This window comes from Crocuta crocuta, unplaced genomic scaffold, assembly GCF_008692635.1.
Source record: "Crocuta crocuta isolate KB4526 unplaced genomic scaffold, BGI_CrCroc_1.0 scaffold506, whole genome shotgun sequence".
NCBI lineage: Eukaryota > Metazoa > Chordata > Mammalia > Carnivora > Hyaenidae > Crocuta > Crocuta crocuta.
Window position 1 is genome coordinate 814,156 of NW_027528991.1, and position 23,598 is coordinate 837,753.

General features: G+C 51.0%; 1 protein-coding gene across 1 annotated transcript in view; it reads left to right on the forward strand.

Moving 5' to 3' along the window:
• Positions 1-23,598, forward strand: part of WDR27 (WD repeat domain 27) — a 161,122-nt gene that overhangs the window by 135,035 nt on the left and 2,489 nt on the right. The window contains 1 exon segment of the mRNA XM_077757378.1: positions 16,651-16,944. Coding sequence (XP_077613504.1) covers positions 16,651-16,944 — 294 coding nt within the window.

Genomic DNA, 23,598 nt, shown 5'->3' on the forward strand with positions numbered 1-23,598 from the left:
GAGTCAAACTTGTGCTGGTGTTTATGACCTCACTATTGTATTTGCGCTTTCTTCTGTATGTTTATAATCAAGAGGAATGAAAGTCTGTCCCGATTCATGCTTTCTTCCGTTTTCCTCTACTGCTTCTTGCTCTAGGCATCTTGACACCATGTGACGGGAACTTTGTGCTTGTTGATCTCCTGGAGATTTGCTTTGTGTTATTGTTTCACATTCATATTTTTTCCTCCTTATGGCTTTGGAGTTAATTTTCTTCTGTCTTACACCAACAGTGCTAAGCCAACGTTATTTACAGTGGTACTTTCAGTCTTTCCAGCTGATTTCATAATTCAGTGGATAGGTTGATGTCTTTCAACTGGAAAATCTAGTGCATACACCAGGTTTTGACTACAGGTAGATTTAGACTTACTTTTGCAAGTGAATTCTGCTGTTTTTTCGTCCTCATACTTTGATTCTTTGACTCAACCTCTGCAAGGTTGACTTTTAACATTTTTCTTGGTGTTGGCTGCAAACTAAAGATTATACTTCTATTTTATTTTAACTATTACTCTTAATATTGTAACTTATATATTTAGCTATCCGTATTAATTAAAAAAAAAAAAACCTGAAGTTAATTCTGTACCTGTTTGTTTCTAGACAAGAGTAAGGCCGTAATGGGCGTGTACAGCGCGGGCAGATTGTTGACCCACTTGTTGGAAGTGTTGGGGTCCGGGGCCTCTTCTGTGTCACTGGTTTTCTCTTGGTTTCCGCTAGGTTCTTTCCTCTTGCTAAAATGTATTTTTTCATGATATCTTTTTCCAGTAATGTATTGAAAGTAAGTGATAACATCTCTTGGTCTTTGTATATCTGAAAATATTTCCATCTTTCCCTCACACCTAAATGACATTTAGTTTGGCATAAATGTCTAGACGGACATGTTATTAATACTCTGAAAATATTATTTTATTGTCTTCTGATATCTAACGTCACTGATGAAGAATTTGATATCCGTTACCTCTTCAAATATTGTTTCTCCAGAATTGTTTTTATTATTGTGTTTCAGATTCTATTCAATGTATTTTTTTAAACTCTTAAAAGTGTCAGTCATGGATCTTAACTGACCTTTCATATTTTTAAACCAGTTTATCTCTCAGCAGAATTTTCCTTCTGTGACTAGGCTTCCTTCAAGTATTTTTTTCTCCAAGCCAACATTGTTCTGCCATTTTTTTCAACATCCACTTTTTAAAATTTCCAATATGTCTTTTCACATTTACTGGAGTTTGCAAAATAATTTATTTTTGTTTGGTTGTCTAGTCATCTCTTTGGGGACTGTAAGCATACTTACTTTAAATTATTTCTCAGAGCCTGTTGTTCAGTCTGCCTTCTTCACATTCAGTGTAAACATGAGTTTTACAATTTTAAAGCTTGTTTTTTTTTAAGTGTTTATTTATTATTGAGAGACAGAGCATGAGCAGGAGAGAGGCAGAGAGAGAGGGAGACACAGAATCCAAAGCAGCTCCAGGCTCTGAGCTGTCAGCACAGAGCCCGACATGGGGCTTGAACTCACAAACCACGAGATCATGACCTGAGCCGGAGTCGGACACTTAAACAACTGAGCCACCCAGGCGCCCCTAGTTTTATAATTTTAATTTACAGATTTATTTTTAGTGGAGAAAAATATCCAGCTTTCTCTTTCTCCACTTATCTCTCCCCGGATTTGGATTTTGCTACTGCTTCTTTCGTCGGGGCCTCAGTGCAGGTCCTCGGAGCAGCATCCCTCTCCTTTCCGTGATGGAAGGAAGGATGGCCGTGGGCAGAGGCCCCCCACCCCCACCCCGAGTGTGTCAGTCCTGCCCCGCAGGTCCGGGACAGCCGCCGTTCAGGTGCAGGGCCTGTGAGGGCGCTCCCGTCCTGCTGCGAGCCCAGAGGCCAAGGCAGGCGCCCGGGCTTCTGTCTCATTTCTGTTCACAGAGAAACTGTCTTGTTTTGAGCCTGGTTAGGCCTGTTTATTTTTCCCTTGTTATGTACGATTCCTATATGCTTGAGGTAAAGGGGGTGCCTTGAAGCATGAATTAAAAACTTGATCTTAATTAGAAGTTGCATTTTGGAAATGGAATAATATAACCGTGAAGGGGTTAGGAATTTGGGAGTTCACATTTCAGGTTTAGTTTGTAAACTTAAAATGTAATTTTTAAGTCACCCTACTTTCCATCCTACCTTCCCCACCCAGAGTCATTGCTGTGCATTTCATTTCACTTAGTCTAAGAACGGCTGTTAAAAGTGTCGGCACGTTCCTTTCCGGAAGCGGTTGTGTTCTCCCGTCAGTCAGCCCGGCCTCAGGTGTGACCACAGGCCGACCGTTCATCTCCCAGGAGGCTCTGAAGTTTCCTCGTCCTGTCCAGTGACTTTCTTCTCATTTTACAGAAATCCTTGGGTCTGTGGCAGTGAGCAGATTTTCTACTTGATACAGTACATGTGATTATCTCCATACAGTATTTTCTGTGCAGTGCTGCTCTGTGTGTGTGTGCGCGCACGCACGCGCACGTGGGCAGTGACAGGTGTGTAGTTTAAAACAGCCCATAAAGTGAATCCGCTATTTGGTAGTTCAGGCCTTCAACTTGGGCCTGTCATAGACTCATATGAGGTTTCTGGTGGTTCAGGGTTGTGATGCGTCATTGTCCGGAGATTTCCAGGCCACGACGATACTCTGTGGTTCTTTGCAAGTGCAGGAAAGACACTGTGCTGCACATCCATGCAGTCGCTCGAAGCTCACACTCGCCCGTGCGAAGTGGAGCCGAGGAAAACCCCCACCAGCTTCTTGTCTGGCTCTCTGCCTGTGTTCCTAAGACACGTGAGGCGCTGCGTCCGTGCAGAGAGCAGGCAGGGGGGCGGCAGCCAGCCCGCGGCCTCCTTCTGTCTGTGGCTGAAGACTGACCTGAGAGTGTCACCCTCGCCCCAGGAACACATTCACCAGGTTGGCAGATTGTTTCCTTCCAAACACAGAAGGGAATGTGTGCTCAGCGTCCAGCCCCGTGGCGGGCAGGCTGGGGGTCCAGGCGGCGCCACTTCTGGGCCTCCCCACACCCCAGGTCCCTGCGGTCCGACCCCCAGGGCCTCCCCACACCCCCGTCCCTGCGATCCGACCCCCAGAGCCTCCCCACACCCCAGGTCCCTGCGATCCGACCCCCAGGGCCTTCCCCACACCCAGGACCCGGCGATCCGACCCCCAGATCAGTTATTTAAGAGAGAATTTGCCTGGTTACCAGTAGAGCTCACCGTGCAGAATCCCGGGCTTCTCGGAGACAAAGCCTCATGCCCTGTAAACCTCACCCGGGGCCTGTTTGGGGAGAGAGCGGCCAGTTCCAGGGCTGACCGCGGTACTGGCTCCACCTGCTCTCCCCGGAGCCCCCGGTTCGGGGCTCAAGTCCGTTTGAGTCGGAACACGGCCGTTTGAAGGGCGGGAAGGACACCGTTGTTTCGACTCTGTTCCTGCCAGGGCACCTGGGCATGAGCCTTCGCGTGAGGCACTGACTGCCACAGAGCCTGTCTGCAGTCCACGCCCTGTGGCCCTGCCCTCAGCTTGCGTGACAGCGGCACAGACGGACACCTCCCGAGCTGCTGGCTCTGCACGGACTCACCTGGGAGGGACCAGCCAGGGCAGAGCCTGTGTCCCCGTCAGCAGGTCCCAGGCCGCCTCCCTGCCGGCACCGGGGGCAGAAACGCGGCCAAGTAGAATTACCGGAATAAGTCAGCGGGGGTCCAGAGGCCCCCACTGAACACTGTGACATGTTGGACCTCGGCGAGTTTCGACAAAGGGGACATATCTATCCTGGATGAGAGATGTTTGAGAAGTGATGAAATTCTAGAACTTCAGTCTTTGGAGAGCTCGGTGTTGGCTGCAGAGCGGGCCGCCTGCCCATCCCGGAAACTCGGGGTTCCCGACCAGAGGGGCTGCCTGGTCCCAGCTGGCGTCCGCGGTGAAGCCTGAGTCGTCACGGCGGTGGGCTCAGCCCGAGGCACCGTGTTCCCATCAGAGGCCGGCTCGGAGCTGAGGCCGCACGTCACACTGCATTTTCTTTCCCGGACTCCGTCAGACAAACTGAAATGGGCAACGGGCCGCGCTCTCGGGTTTCTGCCGCGATGGCTCTCGAGCCTCACGTTTTCAAATGCCAACTCGTCTTAGGCTTTTAACCCGACGTAAATCTTCCTACTTCCTGCCAGTCGAGCCTGATACCTGCGTGGTGTGGTGTTCCTGCTCTCTGTGCAGGCAGCGCGCAGCGTGTTCGGGGAGGGACTTCACCGCAGGGCCCACGCGAGCAGACGTGGGTGCCCACCCGCATCTGCTCCTTTCAGCTCTGTGACTCTTCACAGACCAGACTGAAGACTTGAAAAAAACACTAGGTTCTTCTGTAAGATCCCCTTCGCCTCTGAAAGTATAGGACTCAACTAGACGTGGGTATGGGTAGAAGCAGATATAGGGAATTTAGGAAGGGTTTGATCAAGGGGATGCAGCGAGTGACATGGGCATGAAAATGCTTCATACTCAGGGCCTTCAAGTGTCACAACACTAGTCTTCCTTAAGCCTCAGGATCAGATCGCCCTGCGAAAGAGGAGCGACAGGGAAATGAAGGGTTGATACAGAACGGCTACTGTGTGTGACTGTATGGACTGCATGTCTTGGATGTGTTATTTGCACTGTGAAGCGGCCATGTTGTTGTATGTGTCACGCATGTGCGCACAGCGGTCCCTGTTCCAAAGCACAATTCACTGTTGCCCCACCTGGCAGATGGTAAAGCTGAGGTGCAGACAGAGGTTAGGTAACCAGCGACCGGTCCGCGGCTGTGGGCCTCCGCGCCGTCTCCCCTGAGATCACAGCGGGACCGTTGTGTTACCACTTACTTCCTTCTGGCTTCTGAGTCTCGTTTACAAGGCTGCGGNTAACCACCAAGCACATAAACTTCAGAAACGCCACGGGACGAGGAGGTCAGCCCTGGGTGAGGCACAATCTCAACCCGCAGGGCGTGCCGTCCGCGTAAAGAAAGGCGGTGCAGGCCGGCCACGTGCCAGGATCCCCACGCACTGCCTCTGCTGCCCTCCGAAACGTTCGAGGCGGTTGGGGAAGAACGGGAGCGTTGATCATCCTCTCAAAATCCCGCCTCAGGAAACGTTTGAGAGGCTCCTCGTTTCTAAGTTTCTTCTTTGGATGCATGAGGCTGAGCACTATCTTCTATGTGAAGAAAGCTCAGGCCTTTTCCGCTGCCACGGAGCCTCCTCAAGCACCCGAAACGGCAGATCCACACCTTTCCCGCGTGGAGAGAAGCCGCGGCCGTGCCAGCGTCTGGGGGCTGGCTTTTCCGTGCCCGCGCGTGTTCTCAGGGCAGGGGCGCAGGTCGTCACAATTAAATGCTGAATTCCTCTCTTCGTTGCGGTGGCACATCTGGGATTGACTCCCTTCGTGCCTGTTGTGTTAGGTGAAGTGTCCGTGAAGACGGCCGTCTCCAGCCACAGGTGTTATGAAAGTGGCTTCTCCATAGTCCGTGGCTTCCTACGTGGCGTTCCTGAGGCGTCCTAATTGCCTCCACAGCAGGGACAGACACGGCCTGTGTCACAGGTGCGCCTCCCTCTGCTCCCACCGGGAAGCCCAGAGGAATGGGTCAGACGAGGGGCAGGCTTCAGGGCTGATGTCCATCCAACACTGCCACGTGGTCTCACCTTGCATTTCAGCCTGGAGCCCCTTCTCTCTATGAAATGCCTCTTTCTGGTTTCCTTCAGTCTCCGTGGAGCTCACGTGCAGAGTCTGGAGCTATCCGTGGCTCTTCTCACCTTCTACCCACCGTGGACGGGACGTTTCCTGGTTGTCAGAGAGGAGGGTGCTTCCTACGTGCCGGCAGAGTTCTGGGCTGCCGGGACCAAGGTCGTTCTGAGGCCCCTGAGGTGGACGCTGTTGTCCCATCTGAGGGTGAGGACGCTGAGCCGCGTGAGGGCCCATAATGTCACTGCGCTGCGGAGGGGCAGCCTGGCCGCACCGTGCTGTGCTGTCTGCTGGTACTCGGGGGACGTAGGAAGGTTCCAGAGTCTTGGGTTTGGAGAAGAGTGGCTACTTTCAAACCTGTTTAGACCACAGAATCTTGTAGGCAGAGCTGTGTGACCTGCCGCACTGGTAGCACGCTTGGGCGGGGGGGGAATCTCCGCGAACGAGAGAAGGACCCAGTGCTTGTGGGGACGCTGAGAAAAAGGAGTCTAGACCTTCGGAAACATGCCCCCCAGTGAGGAAATCAGGACACAGGGAGCCCTCGTGAGGCTTGGGGACGCCTAGCTGACATGAAGTGACTTAGCAACTTGTTAGGGCTGGATTCCACTCAGGTGTGGACCTGGCACCAGCACCCAGGTGTGCACGAGGCACCAGCACCCAGGTGTGGACCTGGCACCAGCACTCAGGTGTGCACGAGGCACCAGCACCCCAGTGTGCATGAGGCACCAGCACTCAGGTGTGCATGAGGCACCAGCACTCAGGTGTGGACCTGGCACCAGCACCCAGGTGTGCACGAGGCACCAGCACCCAGGTGTGCACGAGGCACCAGCACCCAGGTGTGCACGAGGCACCAGCACCCAGGTGTGCACGAGGCACCAGCACCCAGGTGTGCACGAGGCACCAGCACCCCGGTGTGCACGAGGCACCAGCACCCAGGTGTGCACGAGGCACCAGCACCCAGGTGTGCACGAGGCACCAGCACCCAGGTGTGCACGAGGCACCAGCACCCCGGTGTGCACGAGGCACCAGCACTCAGGTGTGCACGAGGCACCAGCACCCAGGTGTGCACGAGGCACCAGCACCCAGGTGTGCACGAGGCACCAGCACCCAGGTGTGCACGAGGCACCAGCACCCAGGTGTGCACGAGGCACCAGCACCCAGGTGTGCACGAGGCACCAGCACCCAGGTGTGCACGAGGCACCAGCACCCAGGTGTGCACGAGGCACCAGCACCCAGGTGTGCACGAGGCACCAGCACCCAGGTGTGCACGAGGCACCAGCACCCCGGTGTGCACGAGGCACCAGCACCCAGGTGTGCACGAGGCACCAGCACCCCGGTGTGCACGAGGCACCAGCACCCAGGTGTGCACGAGGCACCAGCACCCAGGTGTGCACGAGGCACCAGCACCCAGGTGTGCACGAGGCACCAGCACCCCGGTGTGCACGAGGCACCAGCACCCAGGTGTGCATCAAGCGTGAGCAGGAGGCTGGAGTTACCACCCAGAATCTTGTCTGCTTCCTCCTGCATTCTTCAGTCACTACTGGAAACAGAAACCAAATTTTTCTCACCTCTGGCCACTATTCATTTTAAGGGTTTCTCTATTGCAGGCACCTAAGGTGCGTGATAGTGACAAATAGCCTGCTTTATGTGTTGCGTGCAGACACCTAGAGCTTTATACAACCCGGCTGATGACACTGCGTCTTAATTCTTCCGGTGAAGTATTTCTGTAGAAGCCAGTCTCACCCGAGATGCAAACATGGTTACTTTTAGCTTTCGCGTGGCTGAGGACACACAGGCTTATCTTTTGTACCCAGTAGATATTTTGGATGTGATTTATTTTCAATAATCTTTGGCAACTCCCGTTATCTACTTTACAAGTCCAACATATGATGGCATTTATTATATTTTTAAGTTAAGGTTTACTGATGAATAGTTTATATAAAGTTTCCAATGTGGTATGAAATTAAATAAGAGGTTAACAGGTGGATATACAGCCATACGACCTGTACCACAGTCAGGATGAAGTCCCCCCCTCCCCAGCCAGGTCCCCCAGGGTCAGGACGGAGACCCTCCCCCACCCAGGTCCCCCAGGGTCAGGACGGAGGCCCTACCCCAAGTATTGTGAGTCCCTTTGTACTCAACTTTTTTTTCTGACCCCAGCCACTGATTTGATTTCTGTTCCTTATGTCTTTTCAGAAAGTCATATACAGTACTTTGAATAACAAATACACCATGTGTTTCGTGTGTTTATTGTTTCAGGTAGGATAACAGGCATGAGATTTTTATACGGCTGCATTATGAGTAGTGTGCCCATTGTATGGTTTCACACTGGTTTATATCGCAGTTTGGAAGCTTTGGATGTTTCCAGCTTTTGTGTGTTATGAGTAAAGCTACAGAAACATTCACGAACAGTTCTTTTTGCCAACGTATGTTTTTAATTTTTTTGATAAATAACTTACATATGGGCTTTCTGAGTTGCATGTGAAGCATATGCTTTATTTTATAAGAAACGTCCAAAATGTTTTCCACGTGGCCGTATAATTTTGCATTCCATCAGCACTGAATGTGTAAGAATTACCCTGGTTTTACAATGAGAGTAGAGCATTTTATTTTTTGTTCTAACACTGCTGAACACAATGCAAAATATGATTACATGCCAGTTTCAGTTATGGACAAACCTATGTGGATCCAAAATAGAACCTGGACAACTGGATTTAACTGTGCACTTAAAAATGCATCTTGAGGAACCTCCACACTGTTTTCCAGAGGGGCTGCACCAGCTTACATTCCCCCAACAGTGTAGGACGGTGCCCATTTCTCCACATCCTCGCCAGCATCTAGAGTTCTCTGATTTGCTCATTTTAGCCACTCTGACTGGCGTGAGGTGGTATCTCAGTGTGGTTTTGATTTGTATNGCATCTTGATCAAGCAGGACTTATCTCCAAATGAAAGATTAATTCAACACTGGAAAATCTAATGAGTTAATTCACTGCTTTAATAAAGAGAAAATATTTTGTATTCTCTCAGTAGATGCAGAAAAAAAACATTTAAATTCATTACTGTTTAGGATTAAAAGAAAATCTAACAAGGATTAAAAGAAAATCTAACAAAGTAGGAATAGAATGGAGATTCTTAATCTGGTAAAGGTTGTATGCTAATATTTTAGAAAATATACTCAGTAGAGAGATTTACATGCTGCTTCTTCAAGATCAGGCGTATGACAAGGATAACTACTCTTATAACTCTTTTAACATTACATTGGACATTCTGATCAATAAAACAAAGAGAAACAAATGAGAGTAAAAAGCCTTGGAAGAAGGGAGACAAAACTCTCATTATTTGCAGATAATGATTTGATGCATTTAACTGGAAAATCTAATAGAATCATTAAACTCTTAGAAGTGGTGTAATTCAGGGGCGCCTGGGTGGCTTAGTCGGTTAAGCGTCCGACTTTCGCTTAGATCATGATCTCGCGGTTCGTGGGTTCGAGCCCCGCGTCGGGCTCTGTGCTGACTGCCAGCTCAGAGCCTGGAGCCTATTTCGGAGTCTGTGTCTCCCTCTCTCTCTGACCCTCCCCTGCTCACGCTGTCTCTCTCTCTCTCCTAGAAATAAATAAAACATAAAAAAAAAGAAGTGTAATTCAGTGAGGTGCCACATGTAATATTTAGTTACAACCAAATTACCAGTAGTAATTAACTGAAATTAAAAATAAGATTTCCTTTATAATAACAATAAATAACGCCTGAGGAGCTTAACTGAGAAAAACAAGTAACTGTGGAGAAAACTTTAAAATGCTAATAAACTGTGTAGAAGATCTGAATATTATTCCGTATGCTTTCATAGTTTAAGTTGTAACTTAAGATAAGGATGTCAGTTTTTCACTAATTTATAAATTTGTTGCAATCCTAGTAAAAACTCCAGCAAGATTCAATAAACTTATCCCAAAAAAAACCATTTATTGGAGACAAAAGATCCATAAAAGGCGAAATCAACTTTATATTTCTTATCAGATAATAAGAAATATGAAACCATAGAAATAAAATAATGTGTCATTGGTTCAAGAGCTAAAATAAAGCCAAAAGATATAATAGAGAATTCAGAGATAGACCCATGTATATTTGGGGGCTCAATCCATATTAAATATGGCACCATAAAATGATGGAGAAAAAATGGATTATTTTGGTACAATGTTTAGGGAAAATTGGGTCTTTATAGTGAAAATAATTTTATTTTTATTTAAACATGCATTCATCTAATGATTTAAATATCTAGATGTGAAAGGTAAAACTAACTAAATAGAGGAAACTGTAGAATAGCATTGTGATGTATGCTTGAGAAAAATTCCATAAAACTTAAAAAACTTGAAAGTATAAAACAGACAAAAATTTTGATGAATTTTATTTTCCTGAAAATTAAAGATTTCTTTTTAATGAAGGACACATGAGAATGTTAATGGCCAATAACTGACAGTAATATTTAAAATTGAAAAATGAGTAATATGTAAAAAATGGACCTTGATTCTTGCTGCACCTCACAGTCACTGGGAACTTGTGTTTAGTGTCACTTTGTGCCTCACCTGCCTTCTCTGTGAGTGGGGATGGGTGTCTGTATTTACCTAAGCCAAACCCATGTAGTAAAGTTTCAGGATGAGGCCACCAGTTGAGAAAGATAATTATAATATATATAATAATTGTATAATATAAATTTAGTTGTGGGTTTATTATTTTTTTATGTTTCCTAGCACTCATTTCATTCCCTCAATGACTATTTGAGTTTTCCTTAATCCTGGATAATTTTAGCTACTATCCCTTCAAATATTCTCTTTTCCAATCTTATTATTCTTGCCTTCTGAACTCATTTTATTTTATTGTTATCGTTATTCTTATTTTTATTCTTATCTTTATTTTTTGAGAGAGAAGTAGAGGAGGAAAGAGAGAATCTTAAATAGGCTCCGTGCCCAACATGGAACCCGATGCAAGGCTTGATTTCACAACCCTGAGATCATGACCCTGAGCCAAAATCAAGAGTCTGGTGCTTAAATGACTAAGGGCCCTGGAACTCCTTTTAAATGAATATTTGGAGTTAGTCTGTCATCTAAAGTCTCCTTCATATTAGAGAGAATCTTAAATAGGCTCCATGCCCAACATGGAACCTGATGCAAGACTTGATTTCACAACCCTGAGATCATGACCCTGAGATCTTGATTTTGAGCCAAAATCAAGAGTCTGATGCTTAAATGAGTAAGCGCCCTGGAACTCCTTTTAAATGAATATTTGGAGTTAGTCTGTCATCTAAAGTCTCCTTCATATTTTCCATCCTTTCAATTCTATGAGTTACATTCTGTGCAATTTCTTCACATCTGTCTTTCAGTTCACAAATCCTCTCTTCAGCTGTTTCTAATCAGCTCTTAATCCACAATCAAAAGTTTGTGTTCTTTTACCCTACTCTTATTTCTAGCTTTGGTTGTTTTCAGTCTTCCAGTTCTGTATTATAACAGCTTATTCTTTTATTGTGTTTCTAGCCATTTTAAACATGCTGGGTTAAGACACGTGTGATGGCTGTGTTGTGTGCGGTGTTGAGAACTCCCTTCCTGCTGGGTGGTGTGTCCACTCTCACTCATGGGGAAATATCCAGACATCACCTGCAGCAGAGGCGTCCTTGTCCTGCGTGGCTTTAGTGGAGGAGTGGTCTGGGGGTTCTTAGGATTGCTCTGCAGGACGCTCCAGGATTATTAGTAGCTGAGCCACGTTTTATTCCCTTGGTTAGTTCCTTGATACGGATTTCCTTGTGTCACGGAGCACAAGCTAAACCTGAAAACTCCCTGTGGGCAGCTCTTTCTTATGGATTTTGGAGGTGATTTCCTCACCTCAGGCTGAGGCATCTCATCTCCCTGGTGTCTGGGTAGCTTTTCTTGTCACTCAGGTCTAAACATGTGAATCTTCTGGCTTTGTGTGGGTTTATTTGGCCCAACTGCCTCTTATCATGAGACCCCAAATCCTCACCTTCTCCCTCCAGCACACACACACTTTGCTGTAACAGAAACGGTGATTTCCTTGGGCAGAAAGTGATGTCATACACTTGTCACTCTGGCTTTCCTTTCCTTTTCCGGGCTTGTCTCTGTTTTGCCGCAGCTCAGCCGTATGCATGGATGGTGCCCGTCCAAGCCTCATTCTGGTCCCTTCCGTAGTCACTACCCTCGGCTTTGCAAGAGCAGTCGTGAGGCCGGTGCCCCTGTGCAGTGGAAAGCACGTGTTCAGTTCACAGGACGTCCTAATTTTATCTGAGGAAAGGACTCATCCCTGTCCCTTGTAGTTTGTCTTTCTGTCTCACTGCCTTTCTGGGAACTTTCCGCCCACGTGGCCGTCACAGGAGCAGCAAGTAACTTGACGCCTGACCCTGCGTAGGCCACATTTTGAAGCTGGGACTCAGGGGAAGCAGTGGCCGCAGCTGACGGCTGGTAGCATCAGTGAGATAAGGCTTCTGCTGCCGTTGGTTTTGTTTCTTTGCTTTGTCTCTGGCCATGTGGACCAGTGATGTAGAAACACATGGTTTCCAAAGAGAAAAAAGAACAAGGTAGGCATATACAGGGGCAGACACAGGTGCTGACAGTGGGATCCCGATGGTGGTCAAGTCCGTGCTTTGGCTTTTCTGACTCCAAAATCCATTTTTGCTGTTCAGTGCCTGTAGACATCCAATGACCATATAGTAAAATGCCTTTCTACTCAACTAGTCCAGGTTGGGTTCTGTCCCCTCCACTGAGTTAGTGACACATGTCTCCAGGCAGAGCCGTGGGGAGAATCACCTGGCTCCAGAGGGACTCACCTCACGTCCTGCGTGTTTAGACAAGTCTCTCACTCTCGCGCTGTCTTCCTGCCGTAGCACTTCCCGGGCAGCCCTGGCGCCTCCTTCCCTCCAGCCCCGCAGGGCACCTGCACCCCAGGGACCCACCAGTACAGACAGCCACGACACGCACCTTGTGCTCGTTTACACGGATGAAGGTCTGACCTTCAGAGGCTGAATTCCTAGCCAAATGCAAATGAAACTCATAGTATTAAGAGCTACTGTGTTTATTTCCTGGACGCTGTTGCTTTTCCCAATGGTTCAAAAGTTTGGAAATAGAGGGGCCTCAGCCATCAGAAAGTTATTTTATGTTGTTTGAAGATCTGTTCTCAGAAAGGGTTATTAATGTTGTAAGATGTCATTAGCATGAGATTTGTAGCCGTGTTTTGCAGACTGAGGTATTTAGAACGGATAAACCTCATTTTTTTTTTTTTTTTTGGTCCCANGGGTGGTTTATCCTCAATGTCTCTGATACAGTCCAAGGAAAGAGAAATTTTAAAATAAATTTAACACGTCTGTGAGTGTAAGATTTAGGGACTTGTGAATAAGTGAAGTTTTGCTCCAGTGTGAAATCTGACTTGATTTTAACCATTTCTTTGAAATAAGAACTAAGTTCTCCTTCCAAAACAGGAAATATTCTCAGGCCACAATCTGAACTGTAAACATCAGTCTGTTCCTCTTGGATTATGTAAGTTGTGCACTCGGTCTGAAAACTGCAGAATCTTGTCTCTATCTGTTGGTCCCACGCCGATGCTGATGTTGTGACTGTCCAGTGCGCCCCACACATCTGGTTCCGGTAGGTGCTTTACGTGCGTGAACTGATACAGCCCTGAGGACTCCTGGGTAGCTAATGTCACCCCAGTGTTTATCCCAAACAGGCAGAGAGAGGTGACTTCCCCCAGATTGTATGAGAAAGTCACAATGGAACCAAGGTCTGACTCCCAAGTCCGGGGTCACGCTCAGCACCCTGAAACTCTGGAAGAGAGTTAACATTTTAACCCAGTAACAAAATCCAGATGCTCCGCCGGCGTCTCCTCAGGCGGAGTATCTACGTTGATCCGGTACGGTGGACACCGGGCAGTGCTGTGCGCTGTGAGCACTTGGGGGTCGTGCTCATTGTTCCTTCTGCATTGCTGACGTTTGATTCACCTGAACGCGAACATCGGTCAGTGTCAAACCACATAAAAACGTCATCCCAGGGAGGCGTTGCCGGGCTGGTGGCTCACCACCTAGCATACTACTGGGACATCTCGACCCAAACAGTTGTAAGATGAAAAGTGACGTTTTAGTAAACCTCAGGTGATCTGGGGATGCGTTTCCCGGGGGCTGCGGTGCAGACATGGCAGGCGGCTGTGCGTGGGGAGTGCAAGCCACGCCCTCAGGTGGTGAAGGGGACGGAGGGGACACCAGGCGGGAGCCAGAGTGGTTCGTGGAGGCGTCTGTGACGGGTGTCTCTCAGGTGTGTGTCTGTGTCCCGCGCCCCTGCTTGTGCACTGAGCAAGTGTGACTCCTCGCCGCCCCAAACCCTGACCTGGGCGCTTGCCCTCCCGTCCCCCAAACTGATAGGTGGAAGGCGCAGCCCCAGTGTGTTGTGTTCGGAGGGGAAGTGACTGTGTCATAAGGGGGCGCCCTCAGGAACTGGCTTAGTGCCCCAGAGCGGTCCTCGACTGTGTGCTGGTCCCTCCCCAGGGGACAGCTGTGCCAGAAGGCAGCAGCCGGAGCCCCCAGGACCTGCGGTGCCTGCTGGCCTCAGCCCCCTGGGCTCCAGACTGGCTGTTTGTCCTGCGGCCCAAGCTATGCCGGGCCCCTGGGTGTCGGGAAGTTTCTGGAGCACACATGACGAGGGGAGACAGGCCCTCATGGCTGGCCCCCATGTCTGCGGAGACCTCAGTGGGCCAGGCCCACCACAGCATCTTGGGCTCAGGGCCAGGCAAGGGGGGTGCCTCCCACCCAGCTGCCCACCACACCACACACAGTGCTTGCTGCCTCCTGGGTTGTGCTCTGGGGTGGGGTGGGGACCCATGACTGTCTGGTGTCTGTCACCTGCTTCTCCAGGGAAGGATTCCTTGCAGAGGCGGGTTCCTGGACTCTGCGGGGCCCGCGGAGCTGGAGGCTCTGCACCTGTTCTCTCTTCCTCCCAGCCTGGGACCTGCTAGATTTGTGCGGACAGACACAGCAGTCTTCTCCTATTGACTACTTCATAGATGTGTTACCTATTCTGAGGCGGAGGCTTCTAGAAGTCGAAGGCCACAAAAGTACACACGGCTCCTCTGCTCGCCATCTTGTCCTTCCCACGGCCCGTAGGCTCGGCGTGCCCCAGCTGTGGCGTGGACGAGGTGCTATCCCCAAATATCCATAAAGATATCAAAACCACATTGGTCCAGATATCAGAGTTGTATCGAATTACTTTACTGTAATGGTGGTAACAAGCCAAAGGGGGAAGGTAGGAAAGGCCAGTTGTGGAAGGCTTTGGGAGCACACCCGAGAGACGGGGAAGGAGGGGGTGTGCTGGGGGGCACTGGCCAGAGGATGGTTCCACGCCCAAGAGATGAACAGACCCGCACCCGAGACCGAAGCGCCCCGACCCATGGACATTGTTCAGATTCTTGACCATGACACCGAAGGGGTCACACAGCGACTTGATGTGGCTGAACTGGGCACAGCGCCAAGCCTCCGTGGCTCCTGGAGGAGCCAAGAACCTGAGGGTGGTGGCCGTCGGGATGGGTGGAAAGATGGCACTGAGGTACCACAGGGCGAGGCAGCACGTCGCCAGGGCGCTGGTGCTGAGGTGTGGTTGGAAGGAAGAGAAGGTGTGCAGGTGGGGGCTGCCTTGTCTTCTTGGGTGAGAAGAGTGTGAGCGGATTGGTGTTGAGGTCACACTGCACAACCAGGTGGCAATTCATGCAGCGTGTCAAAATGCAGAATTTCAGTGTGGCCACTACCAATGTCACATAGCACACGTGTGGTTGGTGACGTCCTTCCGTTTAATCTGTGTGGAGCCGTTCATGAGCAAGGACCGCGCGTGTCAGCCGCTCTGGGTCCCCTTCTGGGACCTGGTTCCAAGGGCAGTCTTCAAACCGTGGGTTTGTAACCGCTTCCTTAGCCTTTAGGATGAAGGTCACTGTTTTCATTTGTTTGTTAATCAGCCCCCACCCACTGTATGACCCTCAGAGATAAAATCCACTGCTCTTTGGTTGAAAAGAGACCCCTGGGGGTCTGTGAAGTAAGCCGGCCCAGTGCCGGTAGAGCCGGGTGCTGGAAGCCACCGAGAGCTCGCGGCGTGCTGTTGGCAGTGGACAGCCACGTGCGCCCCACGTGGCCGTCACGGCCCGGAACGAAGAATGGGACTGGGGGCAGCAGACTCGGCTCCACGCCTCAGACCAGCTCTAGTGAGCCTGGGGCTCGTCTGCTTCCGGAACCCCAGGGAAGGTGAGGGCGCTGTGGCCGCCGGGCCCAAGTCCTGTGTGGGAGCTGCCATGTGCCCACCACCTGGTCTGCGGGTCACTCACGGGGTCAGTGCCCAGCACCCATTTCCCCATTCGAGCCCAGAGGCAGGTGGAGGTGGGTGGACAGGGGACATGGGGGATGGAGGGTCTGTGTCGCTGAGAGCAGAGTGGAAGGCGTGGCTTGTGTCACGGTCAGGCCCTGACCCCCAGTGTGACTACTTGGAGGGGGGGCTCTCAGGAGGCAAAGCTGGGGGCTTTAGGTATCTGAGCCAGTGTAGTTTCGATATCTTTACCAATATTTGGGGATAGCGCCTCGGTCAGGCCGCAGGTGGGGCTCCCCGGCCCCCTCCCTAGCCTGCTCCTTGGCTCACCCCTTGGCTCGGGGGAGTGCCTGAGAGCTGGTGGGCGCCCTGAGGCCCCCGTCCTCTTCTGAGGCACAAACATCCGAGTGGGGGTGACATGCCGTTTGCTTCCATCGAGTAGAAGTCCAGCACCTGCTGCACGTGGAGACGGAGCCATTCTTAATGCGTTCTGTCCTGTGGTTTAGAAACTTGAAGGAAAATGCACCAGGAAGCGTCCTTGCTTCCTGCCCTGCCAGATCCTCAATTAACGGACCCATCTCGTCTTCGATTGCAGCTTGCCACCGCCACCCTGGACGGCAAACTGCAGCTGTTTGTAGCCAAGTGACGCGGCTGGCTGGTGCGCGGGCACGAGGGGACGCACCTCCAGGCTCTGGGCCCGTGAGCGGCGGCTCTGAGTCCCGCACGCTGCTCTCCTGCCCGCAGGACGGTCCCTCCTGGAGAAACGGAGTTGGCCTCCGGCGCTTGCGCACAGGACGCGGTCAAGTCACAACAGAGTTTTCTTCAATAAAAAGTGACCCAGGGTTTGTTTCCTACCAGACTCTGTGGGGGGAGGGGGCCTCGCTGGATGGTGGGCTCGCAGCCTCCACTACCAGACTCTGTGGGCAAGGGGGCCTCGCTGGGTGGTGGGCTCGCAGCCTCCACACTGCCTGCCCTGCTCCTGCCCGCTGAACGGGGCCCCTGCACACAGTCTGGCTTCCCGGCCCTTCCTCCCAGCTGAGCCGGGGCCCCGTGGCCTCCACACGAGCCCCCACAGAGTTGAATAGATGTCCTGGGGACGGACGGCAGGGATCTGCCCTCCAAAGTCCCAGAACCAAGTCTCTCTGGGACCCACCAAGAGAGTCGAAGCTTCTAGAACAGTTCCAGATGGCAAATGGGCACCGGCATGCAGTGCCGCCCAGCCTGGAGACACCCCGGTAAATTCTACCACCAGCCGCCCCACCCCTTCGCTCCCCTCCTTCCAAGAGCTGGAGCTCACTGGCTTCGCCCCCCTGAGAAACCACGGGTCCGACCCCTGGCTCCACGCCGGAATGTTCACACAGACTGACCATAAATATACCTGCTTTCTCTTGCCGTTTTGGAGGAGCAAAATTTTAGAAAATCTCATTTTTATTTTTCTGAAACTAAAATTATTTTATCCATTTATAGTAATTATAGTGTCTCCCTTTGTTAAAGTTAAATTATTTTAAAACTAGTTTAAAATAGGTAAGCAAAGCATTGATCGGCAAGTAAACCTGCAGAATCTCACTTAATTCCATCTACGACCTTTGAAATTTTTTACTTTTCATATTATTTTTAATTCTGGTAAAATACATGTAACATAAAGGCCACCATCTTAAGCAGTTTTAAGTGGGCGTTAACTGTGTGCACTTGATACGCGGCCCCCACCACCATCCATGTCTCGAAACTTTTTCCCGGCGAGACTGAAACTGTCCCCATTGAGCCCGGGCCCCCCTACCCCATCCGCCCCCAGTGTCCCTTCTGTCCATGGATGTGACTGTGGAGTCCTGTGAATGGAGCGCTTTCATGACGGGCTGGTGTCACCGGGCATAATGTCCCCAGGGTCCATCTGCATCGTGGCAGGTGCCAGGAGTTTCCTCAGGTGACAGACCACATTGTGTTCATCCGTCTGTCCGTCTGTNGCCTGCTGTGACTGGTGTCGTTCGAGGACCTGCCCCAGCCCTTGCCTTCCGTCCCGTTGGGTGGACCCCAGAAGTGCCCCAGGGCCACAGCACCTTGCCTTCCACCTCCCCGCCGGCTGGTGCCCGAGCCCTTGCTTGTCCTCAACACCCACTTTTGTGTATGGCTTTCACAGTAAGTACTATTTTGTCTCACATACTGTTTTTGTTTTTATATGAATTTTCTCCAAATTAAGTCCTGGTTCCAGTTACATCAAATATGACTTTGAGAAAAAGAAATTTTAAATTATTATTTTTTTTAATATTTTTATTTATTTCTAGGAGAGAGAGAGAGAGACAGCGTGAGCAGGGGAGGGTCCGAGAGAGAGGGAGATNGTGAGAGCTGCCAGAGTGGCTGGCCCGGGGGCCACCAGAGCCAGGGATGAGCCGGGGGGCAGACAGCAGCGCCCGGGGCCGCCTCTGCCCCAGCCTGGCCTACAGTGGGCAGCGGCTGTTGGTGCCCTGGGAGCCGACTTGCCGAAGGCATCTGACGGGGCCTGGACAGAGGCGGTGGAGGCGGGGAGTGGTGGCTGCCAGCGGAATCGGGGCCTGGGGAGGGGGAGCCGCTGGTGGAGTCAGAGGCCGGGGGAGGGGTGGACCCCGAGAGCCCAGACGTGAGGGTGCAGGCAGACTTTCCGACGGTTAAACACCTGGGCCCAGAGGCGTACACAGGTGACGAGGGCACAGGACAGAGAGGAGGCCCTGTGAGGCTCCTGAGGACGCCTGGCTGGGAGAGAGCCGGGGTGGGGGGTGGAGGTGGGGTCCGGAAGCATCTCACAGCTTGTGAAAGGAGGTTAACTTGTCCGTCTCCCTGATGCTGCCAGGCTGTTTTGAGGTAGCACCCATCATTTTANCCCTCCTGCTCCGCTTTCAGTAACTAGGCCACTGGGAAGATTCCCCTGTGGGGTTCGGATGACAAAATGATTCCTGTTATGTGGTGTGTGTCATGGGGCTTACACGCTCTTGGCACACCCATGTTTTTGTAGACAAGAAAGCAAGAATGTGATCGCGGGCTGCCGGAGCCTTGTGCGGAGGGGTGGTCTAAACACATTGTGGGATAAACAGATTCTGTTCATTTTTGACCCCCCCCCCCCAGGCATTCTTTTTGGATTGGGACTTCGCTCTTCACTAGCTGAGCAGAACTGGCTTCGTGTCCCAGACCCTCAGGGAAGGCGCCTGGGCAGTGAAGGCGCTGTTAGTGGTTTACAAGCGATCGGCTGTCCGGTGGAGACGCTGATAAAATCTGCTCGGACCCGGAGGCCACCAGCCTGGAAGAAGGACTTCACGTGGGAATGGACGACTTGGCGTTCGGAAGGGTGTCTTTCCCTGGTGGCTGCCTGCCGTTGACCTTATTAGGTTAAACTGTATAAAATTACCAGCATGCAGCTGGTTTTGATCTGTGAAAAGGGCAACTTCATCTGGTTCAACCAAATATGTGTTTCAAAGGAGGATCAAATGCACACACCAACCCTACAGCAGTTTAGTTCGTGCCGACTTGGACTCAGGCCCTGCTTACGGATAAACCTGTCAACTTGTTTCTTCTGCAGGCACCCAACTCAATTCTTGTTGTAGCTTCCCGGTGACTTCTGAGCACCTGGGGCTGCTGACCCCGGGGGTCGGGGGTTTGGGGTCCGGGTTTGTTTGGACACTCCCCGGTGAGTGACTGTCTGCTCTGCCCCCGGGGTTCGGGGCCGCAGGTGTGGCCCTCGGGCCAGGAGACCCTCTCATGCCTACTGGGAGCCTGCTGGCGTCTCCTGCACCCCTTACCTGGGGGCTTCAACAGAGGATTAGCCAGTGAGTTGATGGCGCAGGACAGGAAGGCCAGGGTCCCAGAGGAGCAAGAGCTGAGGCAGGTGAAGCGACACTAGAGAGAAGTCATGAGTTTGAGCAGGAACAAAGGTGGTTGTGTGTAACTTCGAAGTTGACAACAAGAAAATTGAGGGCGTACAGAGGAGGCGGCCCTCGCAGGGAGGCTTCCTAGAGAAGACGGGGACAGGCAGGGTGGGGCAGTGAGACAGCGGTGGCCGGGCACGCCTGGCGGGCGAGGGGGCGGGCCCGTGCGGGGTGGTTCCTCCACGGGACACCAGCCTGGGAGTCGGCGCAGGGGGCCCGGTGCCCGCAGAGCCAGGCGCTCAGCAGGCAGGACACTGCTGTCCAGATCAGCGTCGGGGCGGGCTGTGGGTTCCGCAGGGACGTTTCATTCCACCGGTGCCGCTAGCATTAGTATCGTCACAGGAGGAAACCGCTCTTCTGTTCACTCGGTGGCGGAGTGTGGTGGGTGGAGTCCACGCTGACCCACGTGGAAAGCGGGAGCTGCTGGCTTTGTGACACACGCGCCACTGACAACCTTGATGCGAACATGCGCTTCTCTACCTGCAGATGCCAAGGGCCATTGTCACGTGTCATTTGAATAGCAGTGGCACCTGCTTACAGAGCGAAGCTCCAAGGCGGATCGTGGGGGTGAAGATCGTAGTGACACAGCTGGATGAGAGGAAGAGTGAATGCCAGGTTCTTTTCGCTCCGCAACACAAGATTCAGTGAGGACAGGCTGCTCACGGAGACCTCGGCCCTCGCCGGCTGAGATGCTGCCTTTGTCCCACACAGTGCTTGTCCGTGGCCTCTGCTCTTCAGCTCTTGACGTGTTGCCGTGTGTTCTCGAGTGGACCCCTCAGTGTCCTCCTGAAAACGCCTCCTTCGACCCAGACATCAGGGCACCTTCTGGTCCTGCATCCTGTTCCCACCCCCACTGCAGCCGCTCCGTGTGTGACCCTCCTCACAGAATGCCCAGCGGCCACCTGTCCTCCATAAAGCACCATGTTTCTGTGGCTCAGGCATTTACCGGGCATCGAGAAAACACTAAGCTTTCCACCAAAACCCTGGAACTTTGGTCTCAGACCTGCTCCCCAAGCGCCCTGGCACGCCGAGTCACATTCCAGCCGCAGCGGATCAGCCCGGGTGGCTCAGATGCATTACAAGTAGATGAGAAAATATGAAAATAAAAGCCATCCTAAGTGAAACCATACTGGTTTTTCTTCCACTGTGAAATAAATAAAATAATGTTTTTCTTTCACAGATATGGAATGAATCCATGCAGTTTGCTGTTTTTCTTTTTAAATTTTTAAATGTTTTATTTATTTTTGAGAGAGAGAGAGAGTCACAGAGCATGAGTGGGGGAGGGGCAGAGAGAAGGAGACACAGAATCTGAAGCAGCTCCAGGCTCTGAGCTGTCAGCACAGAGCCCGACACAGAGCTGGAACCCACGAACTGCGAGATCATGATCTGAGCTGAAGTTGGATGCCCAACTGACTTCACCACCCAAGCACCCCTGCTGTGGTTGTTTTAAAGGAAGCCATACTTTAAAAAAATTGTGAGGGATAGCTAAGTTAGGTACTTTTCTTTCTGAATGGAGAAAAAAATATTTCTCTTCAAAAGACAGCATTAGGAAAGTCAGCAAGCCCCAGGACAGGAAGAACACTGATAATACAATATGTTCACTGTGTCAGGCAGAGGCTTGTGTCTAAATAATACCAGAACCACTATAGTTGATAATAAAAAGACAAACAACCAAAAATGGGCAAGACTTATGAACAGGCACTTTGTGAAAGAAGATACATGATGGCAATTTGAAAGGAAACTCTCTCAACAGCATTCATCTCTAGGGAGGCTCAAAGTAGACCAACAGTGGCCCCTTCTGCACACCCCCACGACTGCCAGGGACTTGAAGGGACCGAGCACGTGTTGGCAGGGGTGCTCTTCCCCTGGAGCATGCAGGATCTGCCAATTAAACACCACATGGTTCAATTTGGAAATGTTGTGCCCGATTCGCGAGTCCCCTGAGACCCCCAAGGAGCCGACACCGATGCAAGTACAAAAGGGTCTTTGTTACAAGCTCGAGCAGGGGCTCACCCGCCTACCAGTGTCGTGGCAGAAGGTGAAGCCCCGAAGCAAATAGGGTTTTTAAGGAGTAAGGGATGGGGGTGTTACAGTACATGTAGTATCATCACATAAGCACCAATTAAAACTGTACAGCATCCATGGCAGCAGCTTTGACCATTCAGTATCTGTGAGGTGTTCGTTACATTTGGTGGGACCCAATCATGACTTTTGAGGATCCTTTGAAAATGACCAATTATGAGGTGAGTTCAAAGGGCCCACGTGGGGTTCAGGCAAGCAGTGAGAAATTGGCTAGTTTGTACAGAATAACTGCCTACAGTTCCCAGCCCTGACTCAGACCACAGGAATGTTTTTTGATTAGTTAACCTGAGGGCGGTCCGAGGATGGCTTTAGCCTTGAGCAATCTGAGGACGTGGGGCTACGTGCAGCCCGAGGTTGCTCTTAATAGAGGCCTTAATTTCAAAATGACGTTACTTAGGCTCTTCAGAAACATGTTTGGCAGTTTCTCAAAAAGTTGTGCACATCAACCCTGTGTCTAAAATTCCATGCCAGGTTTGAGGTGGAGTTATGTAAGAATGCGTGAGAATGTTCACAGAGGCCTTATTCTTGGTGCTCAGATCTAAACTGCCCAGTTCCCCCCATCAGGGGTGCAGACAGACTGTGGTACATGCACACAGCAGACTTCTGATAAATGCAGAGACAAGATGGGCCTCAAGCAGTAATGCAGAGTAAAGGAAGCCACATTAAACGCAGTGCACAGTCTCTGACTCGGGTTATGGGATGTTCTGGAGCAAGTGAACCCACAACAGTAAAGATAAGATAGTGGTAGCGGCCAGTCCGGACAGCGTCACAGACTGGTGTCTGGGGAGATAGGCATGGCTGTTGTCACATGTGGGTTCTCTGAGTGTGTGCGTTTGCAGACTAAACACACTGTATGTAAGGGACACCTCAAGAAAACATTCTTTAAAACACACAGAAGGTTGTATGCATATTTCCAGTAATGGTTGGGTGATGGCATGTGAAAGACCAACGTTCTAGCTGTAGAGCTGGGGGTCTAAAGCCCCCACTACTTCATTCCGCACCTCTTCAACTATGTGTGTCCTGCACCCGGTGTTCCAGGCTCGCCCTGGGCCCGTGGGAAGCCGATGGCCTAACGGTAAGCAGTGGCGGGCTTTCCTCCCTGGGCCAGCTGCCCCCTGCTAGGCTCGTTCCTCAGAGCAACAGCTATAGCTATGGTTTGTCCCGACGGGGTCTTCGTAATGATTTTTTTTTTAATTGAGAGAGAGAGAGAGAGAGAGAGTGCACGAGCTGGGGCGACGGGCAGAGAGAGAGAATCCCAAGCAGGCTCTGCACTATCAGGACAGAGCCCGACTTGGGGCTTGACCCAAAACCCTGGGATCATGACCTGAGCCCAAATCAAGACCGAGCCACCCAGACCCCCTTGTAATGATGTTGTAATTACCTGAAGGCCCACCACTCAAACTCCGGAAAGGGTCAGAGGCCAAGGCTTTAATTCCACCAGATATAAGTGGAAAATAATAGATCTTGATGAGTGAGCATTCTGTACGAGGGGTCAGAGAAGTAAATGCAATAAAACATCTATGCAAACGGGAAATTGTAAATATTGAGTGATGGGGGAGCATAAGGCGGGC